This window comes from Dermacentor andersoni, chromosome 9 (genome assembly GCF_023375885.2).
Source record: "Dermacentor andersoni chromosome 9, qqDerAnde1_hic_scaffold, whole genome shotgun sequence".
In the NCBI taxonomy this organism is placed as follows: domain Eukaryota; kingdom Metazoa; phylum Arthropoda; class Arachnida; order Ixodida; family Ixodidae; genus Dermacentor; species Dermacentor andersoni.
The window spans coordinates 122,812,669-122,839,964 of record NC_092822.1 but is presented as its reverse complement, the minus strand read 5'-3'; the positions used below and the strand labels follow the sequence as shown (position 1 = coordinate 122,839,964).

Below are 27,296 nucleotides of genomic sequence, written 5' to 3'. Positions count from 1 at the left end.
TTTTCGGGAACTTTTCAGTAATTGAAGGTAAACACGAGTCAGAAAATTCCAACTGGGCTTCACCCCAAGCCAGCAATGGCTTCGTTTGGACAGAGATCAGTGACTCGGTGACAGACGGATCTCCTCATATATGAACCATAGGTGTACATTTCATTTTCTTTACATCACGTGTATGACACCACTGCAGCCGGAGATCTTGCTAAGGTTTGTCTACTATGACCGCACTTTCAATAGAAAGGGACCCAAGGCCAAACTTATTCTTCCTCATCCTGTGTTCCTGCTCTAAGCCAACAAATGACACCTGCTGCCTGTCGTTCAATCTTGACTGAAGACATCTAGCCAGAAACTTCGTACTCAATACCAAAACTCTGCAAGAAAAATTTTTTTTCTGGTATGTTGGCTGTAGGCAACATTCATCAATAAAGGGATAATTGGAGGGACTGCTGTCTTGCAACTTACACCGTATGTTAGGGCATAGGGGTACTATACTCATGGAATTTAACGTCATGTGATAAGGTTAAAGTAGGCTGCCTCTTACGTGCGATTACTCTAGAGTGCAATGTTTAGCTGCAATACATCTGTTTCCTAAAGTTGGTAAGGATACTTGTGTAAGCATAAGTCGCAAAATTATGCCAAGTCACACAGGCTTGCAGATGATGAAAATGAAAGTACACATATTAGTTCGCACTCTTTCTCCACCATGCCCATTGGGTATGGTTAGCCTGTTAGTCATGGACTCAAACACTGTCTCTGAGACCTTCCATGCCGCTCACAGACACACTGTGCCATATGATATATAATAGGAGAAATTAACTTTTGTTTCTTATGGAGTTTGTTTTTCTTTCCCCACTTGACGGCTATTTTTGTACAGGCTCTGAAGACACACAATCGGAGTTGAAAACGAGAATGACTGCCTCCGACAGCGATGTACGGGATCTGAAACATCGCAGATGTTGCGATTCTATTGCATCTGCAGTTGACTTGATTCACGATTCGAACAGCAGTGAGTCGGAGGATGCCAACTTTTCATCTGACTTCGATTCTGAGAGTGACGACAACAGAAACCAGCCTGGAACATCGGTGGCTGCAACCCGGTTAGTTTCACTTTTCCTTTGTTGAGGAGTTTTGCTTCGGCCCTTTTCTGCATTCGTTTCGAGTGTTTTATTTGTATCCTCGATTTTATTTATCATTGACAGGGTGCATACATCCTTTGGGCAGGACTCCTTGCCGCCTGCGCAGCAGAGAGTGGTGTTCAGCCCTGCCAGGCAACCGGGCATCCATTTCGGCATGCAGTTCTGCAGGGGCACTCGTCGTCTGCTCAAAGCAATAGATGCTTTCCGACTGTTTTTCACAGTGAAAGTGATAGCAAAAATCTGTAGAAATACAAACAAATATGCCTGGTCAATGATTCTTGAGAAGCCAACATACAGTGAAGCCGACGGATCTTGGAAGGAAGTCACACTCACGGAGATGATGACGTTCATAGGTGTTCTTCTATACATGGACATTGTGGAGCTACCACGGCTGCATCTGTACTGGGGTACATCGAGCCTGTTTTCCGGACTTGTCCCAGCAAAAAAAATGTCAAGAAAACGTTTCTGGGCTCTTTTGGGCATGCTACAAGTGTCAGACCCAAATATCGACACGCAAGGAACTGAAACGGAATTCGACAAAGTCTCGTGGTTGCTGCACCACATAAATGAACGTTCAGCAGAGTTCTTTCAACCACACCGAGAACTTTCTGTTGACGAAAAGATACTAAAATTAAATGGGCGCTCTGGAATGCGGCAATATATTAGAGATGATGTGACCAAATTGGGGTTCAAATTGTGGGTTCTTGCAGACCCTAGAACCGGTTACACAATCCAATCCATCGTACACACTGGTAAGCGCAAAAAACCTAGCGCAAATGGCATAGCCTATGATGTTGTTACCTGCCTGTGCAAGCCCTATCTCGACCAGGGATACTGCTTATATATGGACAACTTTTACACTTCCACGTCGCTGCTTCGGCAGTTGCTTGCACGCATGACATTGGCTTGCGGGACGACACGTAAAGACCGCCACGGATTTCCAAAGGAGCTAAAGGACACGGGCTGGGAAAACAAGGCCAAGCAAGGGGATGTGCGCTGGCTCCGGGACAGTGGTGTTCTTTACCTCCAGTGGAAAGACCAACATGTCATGCACATGGTGAGCACTGCACATACGGCAAACCAGCACGTGCTTGCCAAACGAAGAGAAAGAAGAGATGGAAAATGGCACGAAATTTCCATCAAGAAGCCACAGCTTGTAGATGAGTACAACACAGTCATGCGTGGTGCCGACAAGTCAGACCAATTGACGGGTTCCTACAACATCCTCCAAAAGTGTTTCCGGCGATGGAAAACCCTGTTTTTACACTGTATTGACATTGCTTGTGTCAACAGCTACATTATTTTTCAGGAATACAGGAAGCTACACCCCGAGATTGCTGAGTGTGCAAGAATTGCAGGCTACGATCAGCTCGCATTCAGAACAGAACTAGTGCAGCAGCTCCTTGAGCTTGAGGGTTCACCGCAAGTTTGTGCTCCTCCACCACCTGAAGTCATTCAGCACCAACCAGCCAAAATGGAGAAATACCGGAACTGCAAGAAATGCTACAGCGACAGTAAAATTGAGCAGAAAACAAGAGTTTACTGTAAGACCTGCAATGTTCCCCTATGTTTCACGTCGAGGAACTGCTTTGCCGCATGGCACGCCCAGCTGTAAGGCTTCCAGTTAAATTTTTATAGCGGTAGTGTTCGAGAAGAGTCTCATGTGACTGTGCTGTATATTTTTTTTCATCATTCCATAATTTTATAATGGCTCTGAATTGAATGTCAGTTGCAGAGCAATAAAAAGCAGAGCATGTAGAAAGTTATATCCATCCATGTAGAAACCTGTCGTAAATGTACTGATGAGTGAGCTTGTTGCTTTGAAATGAGGGCCTAGAGTGGACTTAGAAAAATAACTTGCCATTTTGTTTGTTGAGATGTCCTAGTGGCAGTTGACTCGTGTTCTTAGGTTAGGCTAAGGTACATTACACTTTTCATCAAATTGTCTGTTTCAGTGGCATACTTTATGAAATTGCAATTCAGAAACACCTTGGAGAACTTATTTGATGTATCAAAAAATTTGTGGGTAAGGCACGTGTGTCTGTTGTGAAGACGATGACGCTGGGCGGGAACAAGAAGGAGCAAAAAGAAGTGGCCCAGTGACCGCAAGAAGAAATTGAAAGTGAAAAAGACATTGTGCTGCGGTGACAGGTCAGTGTGTGACACGACCTTGGGCTAAAGTGCACGTGTCTCCAGCCGCACTCTGAAGATGGCAGCGGGTGGCTCAGAAGGCCTGGTCCAAAGAAGAGACCCACCCGCAATGCACCTGCCCACCCTCGAGTACTGCGACGGGGCATTGCAGTACCCGGGCTGGTTCCCACTGGCAGTCTGGCCCCATCCTGTGCGACAGAGACCAGCGCAGGTGTCAACAAGTCGTGACTCACCAATCCCTGTCTTCATTGAGCACTGTAGAGAGAGGCTTGTTAGCCTCATGAGACGAAGCCTCTCTCTGCAGCCTCATGAGACGAAGCCTCTCTCTGCAGTTGGTAGCCTACCCGCTCGTCCGAAAGACTGCGTTTCCTTCGAAAAAACACAGAGCACTGTGTACAAGATTAAGTGCCCAAAGGCTCTGCGTCACATATTGGTGAGACTAAAATCTTCTTGGGAAGAATTCGTCAACACAAGAATGACCTTCACCACCTAAACAGAGAACACAGTGCTGTGGCAGAACACTGCAAACTTTTTGATCACCAGATTAGCCCCGACAGTGCCATCGTCTTAGTGAGAGAAAATGATCAGTGGCAGTGGCCCCTTTTAGAATCCTGGCACATCCAGAAGATGCCAGGTAACGTCAGTCGTTAGTCAGGAACAATCTCAAGGTCTACGAAAAGCATCTGTGTGCTTCTCAAAGCACCCCAAACACATATAGTAACTGCTATGCCTCATGCCATCTCGCCCCTGAAGAAAGAGTCTGCCAGGTTCTGAAACATGGGGTTTTTAAAGAAATTTTGGTTAGTTTTTCTTTTCTTTCTCTTTATTTCAGTTTTCCCTAGCCAGGCAGATATCTGCCGAGTGTTCACCTTAGATCTAAATGGTTGAAGGAAAAGAAAACCAGGAAATCACTCGTCAAGAGGAAAGCAGGAAGAAAGCAGAGATTGGCAGTGTTTCACTGCGTTCAGTACTCAAAACCAAACAAGAAAAGGAGTGGCTTGTTGATATTAAAAGCAGTGACAATGCCAGCAGTGGCACTGATTGCTCATAAGGACATGCATCCCGAAGGCACATAGGAAAGCTGGATGGCGAAGGATGAAGTGTGATACTTGGAAGCTCTGTTTATTACTGGAAAAGAGGACAAATTTGAACATGAACAACATCCCTGCAGGACATTACATGAAATATATAGGTGTAGAAAGAAAGGGAACAAGACAGGAAAAAGAAAATCACGAAAATTTTAAAAGTGATGCGAAAAAGCTGGCTACTGTGACAATGAGTGGCTAAAGTGAACTTGATGTAGAAAGAACCCACAATTTTGATAGAATTCTGGTGCATTGATAAGAGAAGAGAAGCTGATGCGGAACACTATTTGCGTTTGGTATAACTGACAGAGAAATTTATATCGAGTTCTCTTATTTATTACATGCGTTATGATGTAGTTGTTGACATTCCGTTATAGTTTACTGCTTTTACCGATAAAGAATACGACTATGAGTTTGACTAACTCATGAAACAGTAATGTGCTGACTGGGAAACAGTTTGTTTTATATATGGTATCTCTAAGTGGAAATTGCAACAAGCGTAGTTTGTTTGGATCATCATCATCAGCATCATCAGCCTATTTATGTCCATTGCAAGACGAAGGCCTCTCCCTGCAATCTCCAATTGCCCCTGTCCTGCGCCAACAGACTCCAACGAGCACCAGCAAATTTCCTAATTTCGTCGCACCACCTAGTCTTCTGCCATCCTCTACTGCGCTTCCCTTCTCTTGGTACCCATTCTGTCACCCTAATGGTCCAACGGTTATCTAATCTGCAGGTTACTTCACCTGCCCAGTGCCATTTTTTTCTGTTGATGTCTATTAGAATATCATCTATACCCGTTTGCTCTCTGATCCAAACCGCTCTCTTTCTGTCTCTTAATGTTATGCCTAGTACTCTTCGTTCCATCACTCTTTGCGTGGTCCTCAAGCTTCTTTGTCAGTCTCCAAGTCTCTGCCCCATATGTCAGTACTGGTAAAATGTACTGATTGTATACTTTCCTTTTTGATGATAACGGTAAGCTCCCAGTCAGGAGCTCACAATGTCTGCCGTATGCAATCCAGCCCATTTTTATTGTTCTCCGAGTTTCCTTCTCATGGTCAGGGTGCCCTGTGATTAGTTGACCTAGGTAAACATACTCCTTCATAGACTCTAGAGGCTGACTTGCGATTTTGAACTCTTGTTCCCTTACCCAGTTATTTATCATTATCTTTGTCTTGTGCATATTAATCTTCAACCCCACTCTTACACTCTCCCTGTTAAGGTCCTCAATCATTTGTTGTAAGTCCGCAGTATTGCTGAATAGAACAATGTCATCGGCAAACCGAAGGTTGCTGAGGTATTTGCCATCGATCCTTACTCCTAAACCTTCCCAGTTTAATAGCTTGCACACTTCTTCCAAGCACGCAGTGAATAGCTGGAGAGATTGTGTCTCCTTGCCTGACCACTTTCTTTATGGGCATCTTCCTACTTTTCTTGTGTACATTTAAGGTGGCTGTGAAATCTCTGCAGATATTTTCCAGGGTATTTACGTAAACAGTCTGTACTCCTTGACTACGCAATGCCTCTATGACTGCTAGTATCTCTACTGAATCAAATGCCTTTTTGTAATCTATGAAAGCCATATAGAGAGGCTTATTGTGCACTGCAGATTTCTCGATAACCTGAATAATGACATGGATGTGATCCATTGTAGAGTATCCTTTCCTGAAGCCAGCCTGTTCCCTTGGTTGACTAAAGTCTAGTGTTGCCCTTATTCTATTGGAGGTTATTTTGGTAAATATTTTATATAATACTGGGAGTAAGCTCACGGGCCCATAATTTTTCAGTTCTTTAACATCTCCTTTTTTGTGGATTAGTATAATGTTTGCATTCTTCCAGTTTTCTTGGACCCTTGCAGTCGATAGACACTTGGTATAGAGCCGCCAGTTTGCCTAGCATTATGTCTCCTCCATCATTGATTAAATCGACTGTTATTCCATCCTCTCCTGCCGCTTTCCCCCATTTCATGCCTTGCAAGGCCCTTCTGACCTCATCTCTAGTTATGGGAGGAGTTTCTGTATCTTTTTCATTGTTGTTTCGAATAGAGTACTTCTGAGTCCTCTGGGTACTGTACAGGTCAGTATAGAATTGTTCTGCTGCTCTTATTATACCTTTGAGATTGCTGATGATATTTCCCTACTTATCTTTCAGTGCATACATCTTGGTTTGTCCTATGCCAAGTTTCCTTCTCACGGATGCCAAGTTTCCTTCTCACGGATTTCAGGCTGCGTCCACTTTTTACGGCTTCTTCAGTCTTTCTCACGTTATAGTTTTGAATATCACATGTTTTCGCCTTGTTGATCACTTTTGACAGTTCTGCGAATTCTATCTTATCTCTTGAGTTGGACACTTTCATTCTTTGTTGTTTCTTCATTAGGTCCTTTGTTCCTTGGGAGAGCTTGCCCAATGGTTGCCTTGGTGCCTTGCCTCCCACTTCAATTGCTGCCTCTGAAGTCAGCCTCGTTACAGTTTCATTCATTACCGCTATGTCATCATCATCATCATCTCTCTGTTTTAAGGCTGAACATTTGGTTGCAAGTGCCAGTCTGAATTTGTCTGCTTTTACCCTTAGTGCCTCTAAGTTGACCTGTTTTTTCTTGACCAATTTTATTCTTTCTCTGTTCAAATTGAGGTGAATCCTAGCCCTCACTAACCTATGATCAATGAACTTTACCCTTCCTATGACTTCTACATCCTGCACTGTGCTGGGATTGGCAGAAAGTATGGAATCAATGTCATTTCTTGTTTCACCGTTACAGCTTTTCTAGGTCCACCTTCTGTTGCTACGTTTCCTGAAAAGGTGTTCATTATTCTCAGCTTATTCCTTTCTGCGAATTCTACCAGCATCTCTCCTCTAGCATTTCTAGAACCGACACCGTAGTTGCCGATTGCAAATTGTGTTTGGGTAGATTATGTAGTTATGGATGGTTGAAGCAGAGTAGTGTAAAAGCTGTTTGTTTATATTGCTCAGTGTTGCAGGTGCAGTGCTGAGACCATCTTTGGCGTATACTAAGTTTAAATACTTCAGCTTCTTTTTTCTTTTCTTGAGTGAGAGACTTCTGTGATCCGCAGTGATGCATTGAATTTGATTGTGCAGTGGTTAAGTGCTGTTGTAGAACAATGAACATCTGTGCACTTCAAGATCATATCTGTGTGAACGTATTGTACATGCAGTGTGAATGCCGAAGTGCATATAGCAGTTTTATTTAAAAAAAAACTGAGTGGGGTCTAGGTCATGAGTGACAGATGAACCATGTGCGTGTGTTGAGATGACAATGATGAGACTGGTCAGCAAAAAGAAGGAACACAAAGAAGTGGCATGTGACGGAAGTGAAAAAGGAAAGGAGACTGTGCTCAGGTGGCAGTGAGTGATGTGACTTTGGGCTAGTGCGGACATGTCTCCAGCCACGCACTGGAGATGGCAGCGGGGAACTCAGAAGACCTGGCCCAGAGAGAGGATCCAACGGCATTGCATTGGCCCACCGTCCCCCTAAAGTGCTGCGATGGTGCATCTCATTACCCAAGCAGGTTCCCGCTGGCAGTTCTGGCTCGGTCCTTTGCCAGCTCAGGTGTCAACATGTCGCTATTCATCGAGCTCCGTCCTGTGCAATGGCGGCCACTCAAGCACCTAGCTCCTTCCTGCGTCCTGTGCATTGGGTCCCGTCCTGTGGAACGGACCTCCCGACGACTTGACCCATCTTGTAGTAGTACCAGGGTGTTTGGTCCAAGACTATGACACATCAACTAAGGCGATTCCAAGCAGTCAGGATTTTCAGAGTAGAACTGTATACATTGTACAGAGATTTAGGTAATCATAACATGTGTGCCCTGTTTGTTTAGAGTTATTTTGTTTGATCTTTGTTTTTCGATTATAAATGTCTGTTTTACATGTGCAGCTTGTGACTGCCTGTCTCTAGTCGGAATTCGTGACATCCATAAAGACCAAGGCATCAAATTATTTAAATGATGCCTGCAAAGTTATGACAGCTTATCTGCAAGGCGTAGCGTCAGATTTTTCTGCCGAGAAGTTTATCAGCATTATGGGTGCAAATAATTCAGGATTGCAAAATTCCACAAAGGCAGCTGCCTTCATTGCAGGAACCGTAGCCACAGTTGTGATCACCAAAGTGCTTTATGCCAGATAATTGGCTGTCAGTATCCAATTGTGGAGGTGAGTGGGCCCAGTTCTCCTGTGGACATGTGAATGGATTCCTGCGTACGTTCAGATTAGAAGAAACTAGGTGGTGTGATGGCTATTTTTTGTTTTCAAAAAAATTTTCATATGAGAAACAAAATTGTCTGACATGAAAGCAGTTCACCTTGGTTTTGTGAAATACTGCAAAGCTTTTCTGGAGAAGGACAAAAAATTGCGCTTCACTGGAAGTGTAAAGTGGCAGTATTGAGATTAGCAATTTTTTTTAATTTGGAGGCTTACATCACAGAAACTAAAACATTGTACTGCCTAAGATTTCTTCAAGCAATTGAATATCACGTTTTCTAAATGCACACGCAGGCTCAGCTCTTCCTGGTGTACAATAAAATAGAAACAGTGTGGCAGAGTGGGCTTCCATGAGAAGGCTTGTTTCAATCGAGCAACGTTGAGTGGCCTAGGAGGACCCTTTATACTCCTATATGAAACTTGAAATTGTGGTAATAGATTTTTCAAATATAGCTATGCTTATTACCGAAAAAGTTTGTAATTACTGGCTCTGCAGTTACTTCTAGATTAACGCCTAAAATGCCTCAAATTTTTGAGTGGTGCCAATGTTTTAACTGAAATATTCTTTAGTTAAAATTTTAAATTGGTGTTCTTCAGGCACCATGAAAAAATGAAAAAAAAAATGATCAATTTTCACCAAAATTTTAATACATTATATAGCAAAGCACCATATATCTCTACCAGTATGTTGTCCTTTATGTGATTACAAAAATACCATAAACAAATTTTTAAAAATATTCTCGGGTATGTAGCATTTAGTTGTAGCATCAAGAAATAACTTGTAGATGATTGGCAGCCAGTGCATTGTACAAATACAAATATATAGTGCATAAATTTTTAATGGGAGGCACCGCATTTCTGCTGCTGTTATACAAACTTCAAGAAAACATTTTCAAATGCTGTCTTGCCAATACATGTACAATAGAGCAAGATGCAAGAGTTAAAGAACTGGATGGCAAAGCAGTGTTTTATTGTATGATACTTAAAGTGAGAAGAGCACACATGGGAAGCTTCACTTGGAAACATGTGATCATGTGTAGCATGTTACCTTTCATACATCTTCAAAGTATAAGCAGATAGGTGTCTTGCTCATACAGAGAAAGATTTGAAAATGTCTGTTATCGGTAGTGCGTTCTACAAAATGACTTCTTTATCAGAAAAATTTTTTCATAAACTTGTTTCGCCAATTTAGAATAAATTTGGCAGAGTGCAGACAGCTGAACTGCTTAGGCTGTACACATTCACCACTTGCGGCCCTTTAGAGGACTTGTTATTTACCTCATGGGCATGAGCTCGGGTTGTTTCCACTGAGGTCAGGATTGTGGTTCATGCTGAAAGCACAGAATCGTTTACAGACGCTATCTCTTCAACGAATACCTATAGTGAACGCCACTACGCGCGGTCGCCGCGATGGAGTCTCCCGAACCAGCTTCTTGCGTGAAAGGTAGGCAAATGCTGAGAGTAAACTATGTGAAATATGTTCTTATAGTGGGCTGTCTGTGTAAGCAAATGGGGCATAACAGAATGAAGCCTCAATGCAGCGATCGCACGGGTTCGCAGCGACCGATTGCGCGTCTGCATGCATGTCCGCGCACAATGTTTTGCTTTCGCTGTGAGCGAGTTTTCGCACCGTGCTGTGAGCTTTAGGCCGCAGCATATAAGCATTTGACAGTACACTAGCAACCTTTGTTGAGTGGACGCTATCAGAACTGTTCAAAAATAATTTCGTTATAGAGACTTCGACGCCTACGGCGACTATGATGTGTACATCACAGTCGCCGTGATAAATTCGTGTACATTTCAATATTATTTGCCAAGTTGCCTCACACTGTATGTTTATCGGTCTTCTCAGCGTGCGATTTCCCTATGCTTCATTTTTGTAATCTAGCGCGTGCATTAATTTATAACACAAACGACCATATGTCATGCCTTTCTTTAATGTGGGTCTTGCCGCTCCATTTCCGTTCCAGTGAACTTGCCAGTATCTAGCATCAACAAGCTCATAGACCAAACCATCCTGACATTAGCCTGGCAGCGGGTGCAGGCGAGCGTCTTAGTGCGCGTTTTCTGCTACTCACCGAACATCGCGCAGTCCCGACGCCGTAGCAGAACTTCTTCCTCGCTTCTGTGCTTGCTGCATACTCAAGTTATAGCCAATGGCTGTCTGTCGGTTCTAAGTTTCACGGGCAGCTTCTTGTCCTGCGGCAACGTGTGAATAAGGCTGACACCGGGCTTTGTTGCGTACGCCCGGCACTGCGGCACCGAGCAGTAGCCTACCATGTTGCGCGCTTCCAAAGGCAGCCACTACCTATTATAGTAGTTTCAGATGTTGTGAAGTTGACATCCACGGTGGTAAAGCCTCACCACTTATTTAATCAAAACCGCGGCTCTGGTGGGACCTTAAACTTTCGTTTTCAGCTCGCTTGGGCGCTTCCGAAGCAGCCGACGTGGCGGCTGTGTCCACGTGATCCCTCATGTCACGTCACGCCGACTGTGGCGCCAGCTTTTCCAGTGGTGGAGCTCGCCCCCAATATGTGCAAGTAGCTTCGTATGCGCTGTGCGTTCGACGTTTCGTTCGCGTTGAAGCGAGAGATGCACGTAAGTCAATTCGCTTGCTGATGCCGCGATTCCTCACTCCAGCATTCTGACAGCGAGTTTCCGCGCTCATCGAGCGAGATGTCTTCATGTTAAGCTGTGCGCGCGTGACACTACGCTTGTTAATTTAGTTAAAACACGTTGGCGGGCTTGTTGGTTTGAATCCATGATAGAATGTGTAAGCGCGACTAGGATTCTAGCCACCCTAGCGCGTCTGAACAAGGACGTGGAAAGAAGCAGACACACAAAGACAGCGCTGTCTCTGTGTATCTGTTTCTTTTACGTCCTCGTTCAGTCCCGCTTACACGTTCTATCATTGTTAAATTAGTAAGCTAATGTTTACAAGCTTATACTGTCGATAAAACGACTATCCTTATTTCGTACAGGTGTCAACTAATTTGCTATCGCAATCGGTGCTTAGCCTTTCGGGCGGAACTGGGACTTTTTTATCTTATGTTGATTTTTTGAAGCCCCTTGTCGCGGATACCAGCATATTCCGCTTCTTCTACTAGATCATTCCCCCCCCCCCCCAAAAAAAAAAAAAAAAAGTGAGCTCGGCGGGGGATCGGGCCGATGCCCACGGCCAGTTAGAGACGAAAGCCCTATCTCGGCCATTTAGGTTGGGCCGGGCTCGGTCTTTGCAAGAAGCCAGTCCATTTGCCGACCACCTACCGGTGGTCGGCAGTCGGCATCTGGCCGACGTCAAGATGGCGGGCTAAATAATAGTTGCCGCGTTCGGCCCACATACGGCCCGACGACTTCCTCACGACGGCAACAGCGCGGCTTGCCCGCGGCGATAGTTTTTTTGCCGGTATTCATTTGTAGACATTTTTTTTTTTTGAGTCACGTATACCGGGTGCTTTTCTCATGTCCATTTTTATAAGGCACCTTGTCGCAGATGCCAGCAAATTTCCCTTCCACCAGTTAAGGTAACCTAGTTTAAGAAGTGGAATGCCCGTATCCAACATAGTTTGACATGAATCTAGGAATCAAAGATAGTTTGACATAAGAAAGGGCATCCTGTATAATTTGTTATTTACATCATGCACGCGTCCGTGTCTTAAAGCGCTCTTTAGAATGCGATCGCTTTGTGGACACATGTTATTTTATTTATTTATTTGCCAGATTCTTCCGGCTACCTTTAGGAAGCCATGGCAGGAGTGGGTAGATCGGTTTTATGAAGAATAATTTATTCATTGCAATCATTCAAGTCGACAAAATTGATAACAATAATAGTATTGCTCAAAAATACTGAGAAAGCTGACGTGACTGAACGACAACTGGGAGCGAGGACAAGAAAAGTTACTAAATCATTACTGCTGCACTAAGCTCGTACTCTCACGAAATAGTAATTTTTCTGAGACAATACCGCAGGCACAAGAACACCGAAGAAAAAGTTAAAATATGTATCTATTTGTAGCCATAAGCCAAGACGCGAAAGAGCTATTCGCAATGAAGATAGTAAACAAGACTCCCGACGTTAACTGAAACCCCCAACAAAGGAAACCTAGGAAAAGGTAAACAAACACTCGCTATTCAGAAACAGATACACGAGCACATGGTGTTACGTCTCAACACCACAAAGGCGGTAATTGGACGTTTACCACGTGTCAAACCACCACCCCTCCTATCCAGATGTCAACGCAGCGTGGACACCGACGGTTGAAGAGTCCTACGAAGGGCGCTCACCCCACCATTACCTAGAAGCCTGAGCAGCGGATGAAAAGGAGGGAACCACGACAAGTAACTGAGAGGCGCAGTTAATTAGACGTTTGCGGCGAGTGCAATCCCCACCCATCCCTCAGCGCTTACCCAGACGTCAACGCAGCGTGGACACCGACTGTTGAGTGGTTCCACGAAAGGCCCTCACCCCTCCCTTTACCTGGCAGGCTGAGCGAAGAAAAGAAGGGGGTGTCGAACAACGACGACGAACGGAGTGTTTCCGGTTGCACGGCCGCTCGATCCAAAAGCACAAGGTGCGGCCCGCTGCGTCGCGCCCGGCGTCTCGGGCCTAGTTCTCCATGCGCCCGCTGCGGCGCCACCGCTCGGGGATGGTTGCTGACAGAGAGCGCCTTCACAGCTGCGTCGGCACGCGCGATCTCCACTCCCTTCAAGGCGTAAATAATGCGTTTTATATTTGGAAATTGCAGACAAAATCTAAGTCGTCATTGGAAGTGCTGATTACGCCACAAACGCCAACAGATTGTCACAGGGGTGGAAATCTGTTCTAGAATACGCCTGAACGCTATTCGTGACGGTTGCCCGTACGATGCACGACCGGGTGGTGCACTTCCATCGGGAGGTTCTGCTTGAAGAAATCTATCAGTACTTCTATTCACATCTCGTGAGCACGTACGCAAAGTAAGAACTTTACATAGGTAGAACTTGTACGAGTTTGCCAACTAATTCAAACTAACTTAGGTGAAATAAACACGCTTATCATTGCAAATAATCATCAGTAGATTGTTTCTCATGAAAACGAAGCATATTGAGTGATGCTAGAGGTTATCTAAGGAGTGCGTCCCTTTTAACGAAGCTTCAAAAGACATCTGCTTCGAACATGCTCATGCCCTTTATTTGAGCACGCTTTCCATAAAACACATTCCCGCAGGATTCTTTCATTGTAGGCAGGTTTTTTCCCCCCTTAAGTGGCCACTTGGTTGCTTATAAAAACAGCAGCTTTGTCTCCTTTTTCCGCTCTTTGTAATACCTGAACAAAGGACTGAATTTCGTTGTTGTTTTCATAATCTAAGAGGCGGTTTTTCATTTCGTCCCGTTCGGACTGCAATTTTTTCAACTATTCTCCTTGACGGGCAACTTGTTTTTTCGATCTCCTGACTGCTTGCTTTGACTGTTCTAGGACGTCCACAATATCTAATGTAGTTTGGCAGGCCTGGTCAACAGAAAAACTACGTTCAGAGCATGATTCTAAGGCAGTCTCTGGAACTAAAGCTTCCACCTCGTCGCTGAGAAACTGCAAGGCACTTTCGACGTTGGGGCTTTCTCCTGAGCTGCGGCAATTATCGCTTGTCTCAACTACTGTGTGATCAGTAAAGTTTGTTCGATGGCGTTTTTTGGGCTGCACATTCTCTTTTGCAGGTACTGTGGATATTTGCAAAACACGCTCAGTACCGCATTCGGAAGCAGGAGCCTAAGTTTCGTGTTCGTTTTATAGCCACTTTCTGTAAAGTGCAGGGAACATACCAGAGACCTATCGCTCGGTTCCCACTTGCTTCCTTTTCCCGACACTCCTTGGCGAGAGATATTTTTTAGCCACGCTTCTCGACGCTCCAGTGGCAGGGGAACTCGTGATATTTCACAGTCGGCTCCCTTTTGGCATTTGTGTCGCAGAGTGGCACACAACAGTTGCACGGCATCGCGCCACATGAACGAGGCTGGCTACGGCACACACGCACACCGAAGAGCCTTAACAAAGCACAGCAAGCACAGGCAAACTTGCTCACACACACGCACGCGAAAAAGCACGAGATTAATGCATATCGCTCGAGGCAAACACGTTCTGACGCGAACCGACTTGCTCACACACACGCACGCGAAAAAGCACGAGATTAATGCATATCGCACGAGGCAAACACGTTCTGACGCGAACGAACTTTCTCACACACACGCACGCGAAAAAACGCGAGATTAGTGCATAGAGCACGAGGCAAACACGTTTTGACGCGAGAACCAACGCCCGCTTAGCCCCGGCGCGAAGTCGCGAAAGCATCCCCGATCAGTGGCGCCCTCACCAAGAAAAGCGGTCGCAACTGTAAACTCGGCCGAGATGCGCCTGCCTATTGTCCGCGGCGCGACGTAGCTGGACCTTGCTTTGCATCGAGCGGCCGTGCCGGTTGCTTTCTTGCCACAGGTTCCAAACCAGTCTCTTCGGAGGCGGAGTTACTGCGGGTTATTGAGAGTAATGGGCGTGGTATCGCAACGGAGTCGACGAGATTGGTTTGTTGCTGGACAGTCTTAAAAATCCATAGTCGACTCACCTATAGGGAAGACGATGGTATTAAAAGCGGGGACTTTTCGAGAGTGAGGACAGAGGGTCCCGATGTGAACTTGGACCTTTAACTTGCTCCTGCATGGAGTGGGCTTCCGTACTGGAGCCGTGTAACCAAGCTAAATAAACCCTTTTTCCTTCATTTTCTATAACCTGACATAGCAGTTGACGGGCTTGGTGGATTCCGTGCCCTGACCGCTACCCTAGCCGCAACAATGGTTAGATTCTCGGAACCTTCCCGCGAACACAAGCCTACGGCAAAACTAAGAGAAGTGCCTAGGGAATAAACTATAGCAACACGTGTGCGATGCAAGCTACATGCACAATAAAGAAAAATCGATAAATGTCACAGGTAAGGTTGCACGGCAGATGTGAAGGCATCGGCTGATAACCCAACTACGTCACGTCGAAGCGCGTTCCGTTCTGCCATGGTTCCAGAAAAAAAAAAAGGAAAATGGTATGCGTTTGTTTTCACTCGTGGCATTAGAATCATCTTGCTGTGTTTCCATCTTGTTGGTCTTGCGCTGTTATACTCATTGTCTTACTGTTTACAATATTAAAGAGCATCGATAGGCGGTGTAGTTTCCTACTCGATTCTAAAGTAGGAAGGCCGCTTAATTGCCTAAGGTTACTAACGAAGACATACCTATCACAGGCGTTCACGATTAATCTTAGCGCTTTTTTTCTGAACACGTTCAATGCAATTTATATCAGATTTGGTATGCGTATCCCAAACAGTGTGTGCGTATTCCAATTACGGTCTAACTAATGTCGTGAAAGCCACAAGCTTAGTTGTAGAAGTTCAATGCTTTAGAGGATTTCTTAGCATGGAAAGTTTCTTCAAAGCCAATGAAACCATGTACAGTGAACTCTCACTTGAGTGAACTTCAAGGGACCGAAGGAAATAGTTCATTTAACTGAAAGTTCACTAAACTTAATATTCACTAGACCAACATAAGACATGGCATACAGAGTCAAAAGTTTGAAGTGCAATTCATGGAGCAAAAGAAATGGCATCCATAGTGTTAAAAATGTGTGAAATGGAATTTGTACATATCAACAAGTACAAGGTTCATAACAGTTATAATGTTGCCTTCCTCACTCAGAAAAAAAATCTGTAATCTTCTTCTGCACTTGTACTTTTAAAAAAAGCACTGGAAGTAACAAACTGTCCAAAGAGTCAATGTTCTTGTGCACTTCTTCTGGCACAGCTTGCTGTTGAAACACAAAGTCTTTCAACTTTCCAATGTACCCTACAACCTCAGCTGGTTTATAGGGCTTGAAGCTGGCTCGGCAGTTGCCTCTTCTTCGTCGTACTCTTCTTCTTCTTCAGGACGAACACTGGAAACGATCTCCAGATCCGTCTGTCCAGCACAGGTAATCAGTGCACTGTCACACTGTGCATAGTCTTCAAACGAAGTATCTGATCGTAACTGATAAGTTACGATCAGATAACTGAGTAAGTAACTGATCGTAAAAATAAGCCTTGGTCCTCTGAGCGAGTTCGTTAAAGTGAAATATTGACTTCCGAAATTCGTTCAAGTGAAACATTTTTGCATAGAATCTATAAGAAAACTGCCGGTGATTTTTAAAAAGTTCGTTATTCGATAATATTCGATAAACCGACGTTCGTACAACTGAGAGTTTACTGTATTTCACACGCCTGCTCCAGGTCAGCGTACAGTTGACATATAATCCCAGACATTTAAACTTCTCTACAGCAATTAATGGAACATTGTTGATATTACAGGTGCAGAGGAGCAGTATCTTTTTGCGTGTAACTATCGTCTGAACACATTTGGACACGTGTAGTCGCATTTGCTATAATAAACATCAGTTGTTATTTGCTGATAGGTAGTTGTTTAGTATTTATTCATATTCATCCGACTCAATGTACATGTATCACTACCCGGCCCTGTGGAACCCTAGATGAACTTTACACTTTTCAAAGCAATTGTCCGTTCCATATTGCTGGACATTTATTGTGAACTTATGAAATGGAGACCCTTCCACAGCCGCATTCAAAACACACAGACGCACAGTTTTAATTCCGAAAACCTTCTGACAGAGCAAAGTCACAGGCCTGCCCGGCACACGAATCGCCGTCACAGCGTAAGCTGGAGGAGAGGCGCCATCGGCGCTCCAATTGCGGTAGCGCGCACTGGAGGGTCTTCGCGGCGAAGCCTCTTCGCCTAGTTTTCTCGAGAGCGATCTGAACTGCCCGCCCGGCGCCAACGGCGAGCTGTGGCTTGTCGTGCTGACTGCACAGCAGTCTGCCGAGACCGATGTTGGCTGGCGGCAGCCGCGCGCGTAGCTCTGCGATTCGCTTCTTCAGCAGCGGTTCGTACCTTGCGAGGAGGCGCCATGACGTGTTCCGGATAGTAAACACGGGTACCCAGACCACACGGTGTACATGTCACATCCTGTCACCTGTGGCACGATAGGATCCCAAGCAAAAATTGGCCGAGTCGCTGGGAGCCGATCACGTCGGCGTGGAGAGTGTGGGCCGTAGGAAGCCCGACCTGTGTTGCCAACCTCGTTAGCGCTGGCTCGGGCACGGATGCTGGTGCGGATGCGTAGTGCTACATAATGACGAGTGCGAAAGTTTTGGCTGGCCACAGACGTCGGCTTCACGCTGGCCGGACGCTGCTGGCCGATCATATAGGATACCCTCGACAGCCGGCGCATACACTTCTTTTCTCGTCTTCTCTGGGAAGTGGTAGTAGTTGAAAAAGTGGTTATTTCTGCTGCAAGCGAGCATGTGCGGCGCATGCGGGGTTGGGGAGCGAAGGCAAAGAGGCAAGCAGGTCGCCTCAGCCGCCCGTGGCAGCCGGGTCAGGCAGCATTCACGGGAAGGAACCCGTAAGAAGCGAGTGCGTAGATGGTGACTGTCTATTTTCTGTTTAACTCTTTTGTCCACCTCTTCTTTTGTCCACCACTTCGGGCCTGCCGGGAAAGAGCGGTAAGGAGATAAGGGGCAGTGAGGGACCTTTTTTGGAGGAAAAAAAGCTTTCAGTGGCTGCTGCTTGATCGGCGCAGCTTCGCATGGTTCGTATGCGTTGCGCTCTTTGTTCGCGAGAAATGAACATTTCCAGCCTAGGGGAATTTCACCTCCTACGGGTCTCCACATGTACACGTAAGTCGAACGTATTATTTAGGCTGTTCGAGCCCATCTTTCGTAGAGTTAATTTTGAGAAAGTGCGTGCAAGTACTGTCGAGGGTGCGCTTGTTTGTTTCGAGAGGTTTTCTGTGATTTTCGATCTGTTGAAATCGACATGTTCATTGCGCGGTCTAGATTCGATGCCTTGTGGTCTTTGTATCTGCAGTGAATGTGCAGGAGTTCACATGCCAGAACTTGTCAGGCAAGCAAGCGACTTAAGGGACTGTGGGTGCATCGTCACATGCACGGATCACTGATGTGTGCATGCAATGCGCATAGCGTGTTATAATGTCGTGCGCACGATGTATGTACCTTGTGGTCATGGAGACTCGCGTGACATAATTTGTAGGCAAATTTCGCCCCACTTGCGTGAGATTGTTGCTACGTTTATTTTGAGGCCAAATAACGACGACTGCGCGTGTGCGTGTGCCATGCGCATTTAGTGTTTGTAATGAGAAGTCAGCCATTTGTCAGAACCTGTTCCCAAGTACAATGTTTAAAGAGTTTTGAGAGACCACAGAGCATGTGGTGCAATATTCAGCATCAAGGCAATAGTTATATATGTCTGTGATGATGTCTGGGTTGTGTGGCCGCGAAGAGGCGAATAAGAAACGGCAGTTCTGGTACGGATTGTGCAGCTATGACGCAGAGAAGAAAACGCGTTGCGACGAGAGCAAGAGCTGCGTGCTGCTAGAGAGCATCGAACGTGGAACGATTCGGACGTCAGCTCGCTGACCGGCGGTTCGAGTCGCGGCTTTCTTCGACCGCGTGTCCTGCGGCCATGCGGACCTGGTGAGGCCGATGTCCCGCTCTGCGCCTGCTGCTCAATCGGCGACAGGCGGCCTGATGTCGTAGCGGCCTGGTGCCGTATTTGATCTGAGGGCCCGGTGCCCCAGCGGCGTTCGCTGCCTTGGACCAAGGAAGCACCCGACTGCGGACCAGGTGATCCGATGTGCCCGCAACTCGCGGCGACAGTGGCTGGCTAGTCAGTGACCTGTACTGCAGCGGCCTGGTGTTCTGCAGGCCTGCTGTGCGCCTCTACTGCTGCCGAGTCATGGTCCGGCACAAGCCACCTCGAGAAGTGCTTGACTTCCGACTGCCTCGTGGAGCGCACACGACGACACAACGGCGAGTGGGAGGGTGGATGTATGATTAGGCACGTTAGGGATTCTAGACATTCTAGATTATTACGATTATCATTGCTCAGTTGATTGGCGAGTGTGTAAATTATTGCGTCTGTGGAATATAGTCCGTGTTGTCCGTACAAAGCACCCGACTGCTGTGTCAATTCAGACCCTGGGTCCTAATTATCTACCTTATCATCATCATCAGCATCATCATCCTGGCTACGCCCGCTGCAGGGCAAGGCCTCTCCGATACTTCTCCAACTACCCCGGTCATGTGCTAATTGTGGCCATGTTGTCCCTGCAATCTTCTTAATCTCATCCGCCCACCTAACTTTCTGCCGCCCCCTGCTACGCTTCCCTTCCCTTGGAATCCAGTCCGTAACCCTTAATGACCATCGGTTATCTTCCCTCCTCATTACATGCCTTGCCCATGCCCATTTCTTTTTCTTGATTTCAACTAAGATGTCATAAACCCGCATTTGTTCCCTCACCCAATCTGCTGTCTTCTTATCCCCTTAACGTTACACCCATCATTCTTCTTTCCATAGCTCGTTGTGTCGTCCTCAATTTAAGTAGAACCCTCTTCATAAGCCTCCAGGTTTCTGCCCCGTACGTGAGTACTGGTAAGACACAGCTGTTATACACTTTTCTCTTGTGGTATAATGGCAACCTGCTGTTCATGATCTGAGAATGCCTGCCAAACGCACCCCAGCCCATTCCTATTCTTCCGATTATTTCAGTCTCACGATCCGGATCCGTGGTCACTACCTGCCCTAAGTAGATGTATTCCCTTGCCACTTCCAGTGCCTCGCTACCTATCGTAAACTGCGGTTCTCTTCCGAGACTGTTAAACATTACTTTAGTTTTCTGGAATTTAACTTTTAGACCCACCCTTCTGCTTTGCCTGTCCAGGTCAGTGGGCATGCTTTGCAATGGGTCCCCTGAGTTACTAAGCCAGGCAATATCATCAGCGAATTGCGTTACTAAGGTATTCTCCATTAACGCTTATCCCCAATTCTTCCCAATCCAGGTCTCTGAATACCTCCTGTAAACGCGCTGTGAGTAGCATTGGAGAGATCGTATCTCCCTGCCTGACGCCTTTCTTTATTGGGAGTTTATTGCTTTCTTTTTGGAGGACTACGGTGGCTGTGGAGCCGCTATACATATTTCATTATTTTTACACACGGCTCGTCTACACCCTGATTCCGTAATGCCTGCATGACTGCAGAGGTTTCGACTGAATCAAACGCTTTCTCGTAATCAGTGAAAGCTATACACAAGGGTTGGTTATATTCCGCCTATTTTTCTATCACCTTATTGGCAGTGCGAATATGGTCTATTGTTGAGTAGCCTTTACGAAATCCTGCCTGGTCCTTTGGTTGACAAAAGTCTAAGGTGTTCCTGATTCTATTTGCGATTACTTTAGTAAATACTTTGTAGGCATGAGGCACTGGGTATACAGGGTGGCTAGTTTTTCTAGAACAATCTGCCAACGTCGTTTAACAAATCTGCTGTTACCTGATCCTCCCCAGCGGCCTTCCCCCTTTGCATAGTTCCCAAGGCTTTCTTTACTTCTTACAGCGTTACTTGTGGGATGTCAAATTCCTCTAGACTGTTCTATCTTCCATTATCGTCTTGGGTGCCACTGGTACTGTATAAATTTCTATATAACTCCTCAGCCACTTGAACTATCTTCTCCATATTAGTAATGATATTGCCGACGTTGTCTCTTAACGCATACATCTGATTCTGGCCTATTCCTAGTTTCTTCTTCACTGCTTTTCGGCTTCCTCCGTTCCTGAGAACATGCTCAATTCTATGCATATTATACTTCCACATGTCAGCTATCTTACGCTTGTTGATTAACTTGGAAAGTTCTGCCCGTTCTATTCTAGCTGTAGGGTTAGAGGCTTTCATGCATTGGTGTTTCTTAATCAGATCTCTCGTCTCCTGCGATAGCTTACCGGTATCCTGTCTAACCTTATTACAATGTCCCATTTCTGAAACTTACACAAGTACATGTCTTTATTTCAGATGCCAGAGCGGGACAATTGCAGAAACAGTCAAGTGACCTGGCCGCACAGTTCTCTGGTGAATGGGCTAACGCAGTTCAAGAAAGGACATTTTGAAATGCCCATACAAGACTGTCATTATGCTATGTTTGACCCTACCAATAACCTACTATTACAGCATTTGACAACGACGTTTTCCTATTTATGTTATGTTTGTATCTAGATAGTTCAATAAAATTCGACGAAAAATCAACTGTAGTGATAATTTTGTGAAACTTAAGGGCCATTTATTAATGTGCCTATGCATGAAAACGTATTGGTTGATTTGGCTAGTTCATTTATTATGGCAGCAAGTGGCTCCTGAGAACACGAAGGAGCAAGGAGATCGAGATCACAAGCGAAGTCTCTGTGAGCACTTGAAGACGGTGTCCTACAGTCCACACTTCAGACCATGAGAAATGGGGCATATATTTATTTATTTACAACTGACTGACCAGCCTTTCGCTGCGAACTGCTATTGGGCGTGAGGGCCATCATTCTAGAGTCGACGGCAGCATCACGTGGCATCGCATCGCTTTGCCTCAGCGAGACTGCAAGCGGCGTAAAAAGCGCCTTTTGTCTCTCAACCAAAACAGATTATCTTGTGTTAATTGTCCGCAAGCGTTGGTCTTTGTCATTAAATAATACTGACTGCCGTATTAGGAGCAAAAATGACAGCATACTAGCGCGACCTAGCAGAACCACAACCCAAATTCCAGCGAAGCTGTTTCGTTCGAGCAGTGACTTCACTTGCGTGTAATTATATCGGAACTTTAATAAGTTGCTTTTATATTCAAACTGCGAGCGAAAATTTGCGCCGCTCGTGAAACTAAATTTGCATGGTCTGAAGCGTTTGATTACATGATTTACTGCACAGGCCATAATTAAGCCCAACAGTTCCATTTTAATGCGTTCACATCCTTAGGGTACTTCACGCACTTTTCCTGGGGTTATTTATCTATCTACGAGGGCGAATGAGAAAGTATTTGCCCCTATTTTTTATTGGTCAGAATAAGGTACATACACGAAACTTCAAATACACGTATTGTTCTATGTGCCTTACACTATTTTTCTACGTAGTCCCGACACCGGTGGAAACGACACCAGTGGCTGTGGTGGCGGCCCAGTCGGGCAACCACCTCGCATCCAAGAAAAAGCAGGGGGAAATGACCCCCCACGGCGAGGCAAATTGGATTCCTCAGAAGAGGGGACAACGCATAGACCGACGGTCGCTCCAGCGCACTGCAATTCATGCGCAATAACGCAGCGCAAGCACTTATCAGCACAGTGGCCACAACTATTAGACAACATGTGCCACTGGGTCGGGTGCAGAATGCGTGACTACAACGTCATTACGACAGTAAGATATTCCGAAGCTGGAATGACGACAACAGCACGACCACCAGTCATCACGACCCGGAGCACACACCTAACGGCCCGAGCAGCAGCAGCAGATGGATGGACGGGCTCAAAACGGCTGGAGTAGCCAAAGAATGCTATTCGCATTAAAATGTGGCCACGGAATTGTGCGTAATTGCACCTTCTGTCAAAGTTCCTGATAAAGAGCTGTAATTTTTTATCCAGACAACGAAGATACAAGGCTCAGCAGGAGTTCATCGCCGTTTCATTTGTCATTTTCTGTTGCCTTATTTTCTTTATTTTTTTACTTGTCTTTCTTTCATTGCGCAATCGCGGCAGCGATCGCCGTGTGATTTTCTTAAAATTAAAACGTTGTTTTAAGTGTAGCGTTCGCCCTGTATCATTTTTAGACTTCTGCTCGCGCTTTGCACCTCCTCGAAGCCACCATACCTTCACTATGCGCCAACTCGCGCTATGCACCAACTTACCCAGCAAGGCTTTAGCATCGAGCCACGGCATTCGTAATGCGGCCGCATCGCTATATCTACGCCTATAGTGACCAACCCCTTCACGTAAACTTGCAGGTAGCTCACGTATGTTGTTATCCACTGTTCCAGCCAGCACCAATGCAGAGGCCACCTCAGGAGGAACACGTCACTTAGATGGTTTACTCGTAGCAGCGCCAAACCAGAGCCCCTTGTTCTCATGGTGGCGGATGTGGAACACCCATTAAGTCGCAGGTGTTAAGCAGTACATGATCTCAGGAGCAGGAAACTGCCCAACAGGTGCGTGCGAACAGTAAATTTAAGACCGAATCGAATGCGAATCGAATTGTGACAGAAGCGAATCGAATCGAACGGAATTTCAAACATCTTTTTCGAATAATTAACATCCGTTTTCGTCAATAATATAAAACGGTATGATGCCAGCATATTTACAGCGTTAGCAAATCTTGGGGATTAAATGCACCTTTTAAACAGTTAATAAAAGCACAAATGGAGCCTCAGCAGCAAATTAGCAGTTCATTAGATTATACTCATGACTGATTAGTGAGTGCCAATGACAGTGATTTAGCCGGAAAAGTCTGGCCACCTGAGCGACGTTGCGCAATGTTTGTAGGTACTGAGGTTGCTTTCTTCACTGTGTAACTCCTCGTCTTTTATGTCTAGTATGATCACCGGGATGATATCTTTGTTCGGGCAAGCCAGCAGTCGCCCGTTGCCTCACCATGCCGACGCTGGCGTGCCATCGTCCTGATACCACGCTTGGGCGCCCCACACCACAGATAAATATACCTGTTCTTTCTCTACGCTAATTCGACAGCCTTACCGAGGCCTGAAAACTCTCCCGGCCTTCTCTAGCTATTCGGCATACTCCAGCTTACTGAATAATTTTAATCCTCAAAACTATCCATTCTTCTAGACAGACATTCAATTCACATACGGTGGCTGTATCCGAAGGGATGGCAAAAGGTTAACCAAATGCCTGGTAATGCACCTAAACTCTCTTAGCAAATAAAGTGTGCAGCACTTGGCGTATTGCGTGATTACAGTCTTCGATCGAGAAGGCAGAGAGGTCAGCCTGAGCTAGCGCGTTGTAGCCTGCTACCCTGCGCGGCGGGAGGGGAACAGGGGCGTAACGGTGTGATGGGGATGATGGTGGCATAATAGAGGAGGGATGTCACAACGTGTGAATGCAAGTTCAACATTCAGTTTGTGTGCTCTCAGAAACGTCAACCATGAAGCCACCGCCGGGTTCCGGATCTTGGCTGTCGTCGCTAGTTCAAATGAACCTTCAGATAAAAGCACGAACAAAAAGCTGCAGGGTGTGACATCTCCTGTGTGAGCAGTACAGGCGGCCAAGGAAAAGCTTTGCAGTTGGTAAGGAGCAGCGATAAGCGGCTCCAGTATGGTGAGCATCATTAGGTGCTTTTAGGGGCCGGATTCTGGAGACCGCAGAGAATAAGGCGCATTGTCTCTACCAGACACTCCAGCATTTTCCAAACGCTTTCGTTCGTAATGTATTTATCTCCTTGCTTGCCTGTGGTGTCGTCGGTTTTATTGGCCATATCATTGTTGGCTTTCTCGGCGCAGATAATCACTACGGCACGGTGTCATGGCCGTGAGTCTAGAAGGCAGCAAAGGCCATCCCGTGTATGTATCACCAGTGGGGACGAATATTCGCCGTCTGCACTCACCGACCTTGAATTCACTGTAGGTGTGCTTACTGTGCTCGATGCCGGCACAGGCACAAGTGGTCGTGGTCGCGGTGCTTGCGCCCTGCTGTGCAGTTCTTCTGAAGTGGCAGGGTGGGGCTTCTTTCGCGAGCTTTGTTTACACCGGCGAACAGATCTAGCAGTCTCTCTTCGGGAAGACTTGTCTCTTGCCATTTTTCGAAGAATACGAGCTTCTTATTGTATCTTCCGGTTAACATTCGACGTCGCTTCGTGAGAGCCAGATAAGTTGAGACACTGGAATGAAGACGCGTCACAGTCAGCGGTGTCATGCTTTCCGCCGGAACGCTCACAGGACACTTTCGGCACTGAAGAGCCCGCGAAACGAACGGTCAAACATGGTATATCACGTGCCCCTCTTTGACAGACACAGGCAACGTCGAAGAAGCAAATATTGACTTGATCCACTAGGATTTCCCCAAGCGGTGGTTCTCAAGAATGCGCACCGATGAACTCAAAAGATTCCTGAGGTCCGCACACTCGGTTGCAGGTCTACATTGGGAATTACACCAGTCGTTAGCTCATTCCCATAAGTATTAAAGGAGCGGACGGGGATCGCACTTAATGTCGAAATGGTCTTTAACGTCTACACTACTGCAAAATTTTTCGCATCTACCATCAGCATGTTCTTTCGAGAGTTGACCCTGATTTAGTTGATTTTGCCCAGGGACCACGCTTTCACAGCGAAGCTGTTAGCCTCTAGTTGGTCGGCATTTTTCGTGTCCGTCAGCAAAAAAAGAAAGAAAGAAAGGTTTGAAAAAAAAAGTACATATCTCCTTTGGAATGAGGCATCAACACACAGCTCAGTATTCATTTCCATAAACAAAAGCACAAAACAAGCGTGAGAACCGCATGATGTGTGAAAGGCGCCTGTTACCAATGCGAGGCACGTTCCTTCTCCCCGCGTGTGTTTCCCGGTTTACGGTTGCACAAACTGCTCCGGTGGAAAAGGGGAAACAGCAGCATACGAATCAGTGAGTGACGTCACCAAACTTCATATATAAAAGGGAGTCCTGCCTAGCAATTACTCGTTCAGTTCATTGCAAGACCGCTATGGGTAGACTACGCAAAGTTAAAGGGACACTAAAAGCTGATGATAAGTCGACGTTGACTGTTTAAATACCATTGTAGAAACCTGGCAACGCTTATTTCGTGCCAAGAAAATACTTCGTTTACGAGAAAATTGCATTTGAAGGGTCCGAATACCTTTGTCGCAATTCAAATCTCCCGCCGCCCAACCGGGGGAGTGGTGACGTTGCAGACGCCATCACCCCACTTTGCTGCCGTCGGTAGGGTGCCGTCGGTGAGTAAAACGGCGCCCGACAGACGGCGGTACCGAGTCAAGACGGCGTTGGATTCACTGCTGCAGCTGCTTTTTGGTCAAGTGGCGTAGACCGTACGGGCATCCCGCAACATCACATGGAAGTTGAATTCTCTGCTACTTGCAGTTTGTGCGAGTTTCGCGAGCCAGCAAGACCAGCGCATCACTACGCGATAGTCAAACCACTGAAACGCGAAAGCGTGGGCGGCGCGGAGTCGAGCGACAACGAAACCTTTCGACCGCCGGCTTCGTTGTCAAGGGTAATTTCAATGAGTTCTTTTTTAAAAATTAAATGCAACTGGACAAGTGCCATTTTACTTCATGTTATAATACAACACAAGGATGTTATTTTTTTTTGCAATGTGTGGTTGAGTACTAGTGACAAAAGTTACCTGAGGAGTGCTTTCGTCATCGGGCAAGTACTTGAGTGTCCCGGAGGAGTCTCTAATCATGTCCTGCGTTGACCTCAATTTCCAGATTATTAAGGCTCTGTTGGCGATACTATTGACGCCTTAGAAATTCTCGAGCACTAATCTATCACTTTAGCTTGGCTTAATATATGCCTTTAGTCTCCCTAAGACTGCCGAAGAGCAGCGTGAATACTATGAGCGTGTAAGAGTGGAAAATAATAATGCTTAACAACGGTGTCGTGCTAAGACTAGGCAATACAGTAAAGCATTTCAAATCCCCATCGACGGCATTTGAGTGGTTTTCTAGCTGACCATCCACTTCCGCAGGGTCGCGATGGCGAGTCAATTTTTTGAAATATTCTGTTAAAAATAGCTCGTGTGGGGAGTTCATGGTGTGTGACGTCGAGAGTGGCACGTAAAAAACCATGAAGGATTTCTGCTCA

General features: G+C 46.0%; 1 protein-coding gene across 3 annotated transcripts in view; it reads left to right on the top strand.

The window, feature by feature from the left end:
* LOC126529669 (piggyBac transposable element-derived protein 4-like) overlaps positions 1 to 23,337 on the top strand; it is a 59,339-nt gene extending 36,002 nt beyond the window's left edge. For 2 of the 3 annotated variants that reach the window (XM_050177182.2, XM_055069940.2), the window contains exons 4-5: positions 872 to 1,094; positions 1,197 to 8,264. In XM_050177182.2, the coding sequence (XP_050033139.1) occupies positions 872 to 1,094; positions 1,197 to 2,748 (1,775 nt within the window). In that variant the 3' untranslated portion in view covers positions 2,749 to 8,264. Of the gene's footprint in view, positions 1 to 871; positions 1,095 to 1,196; positions 8,265 to 21,513 lie in introns of those variants that run through there. The other variant, XM_055069941.2, reaches the window with a different exon arrangement.
* The last annotated feature ends 3,959 nt before the right edge of the window (positions 23,338 to 27,296 follow it).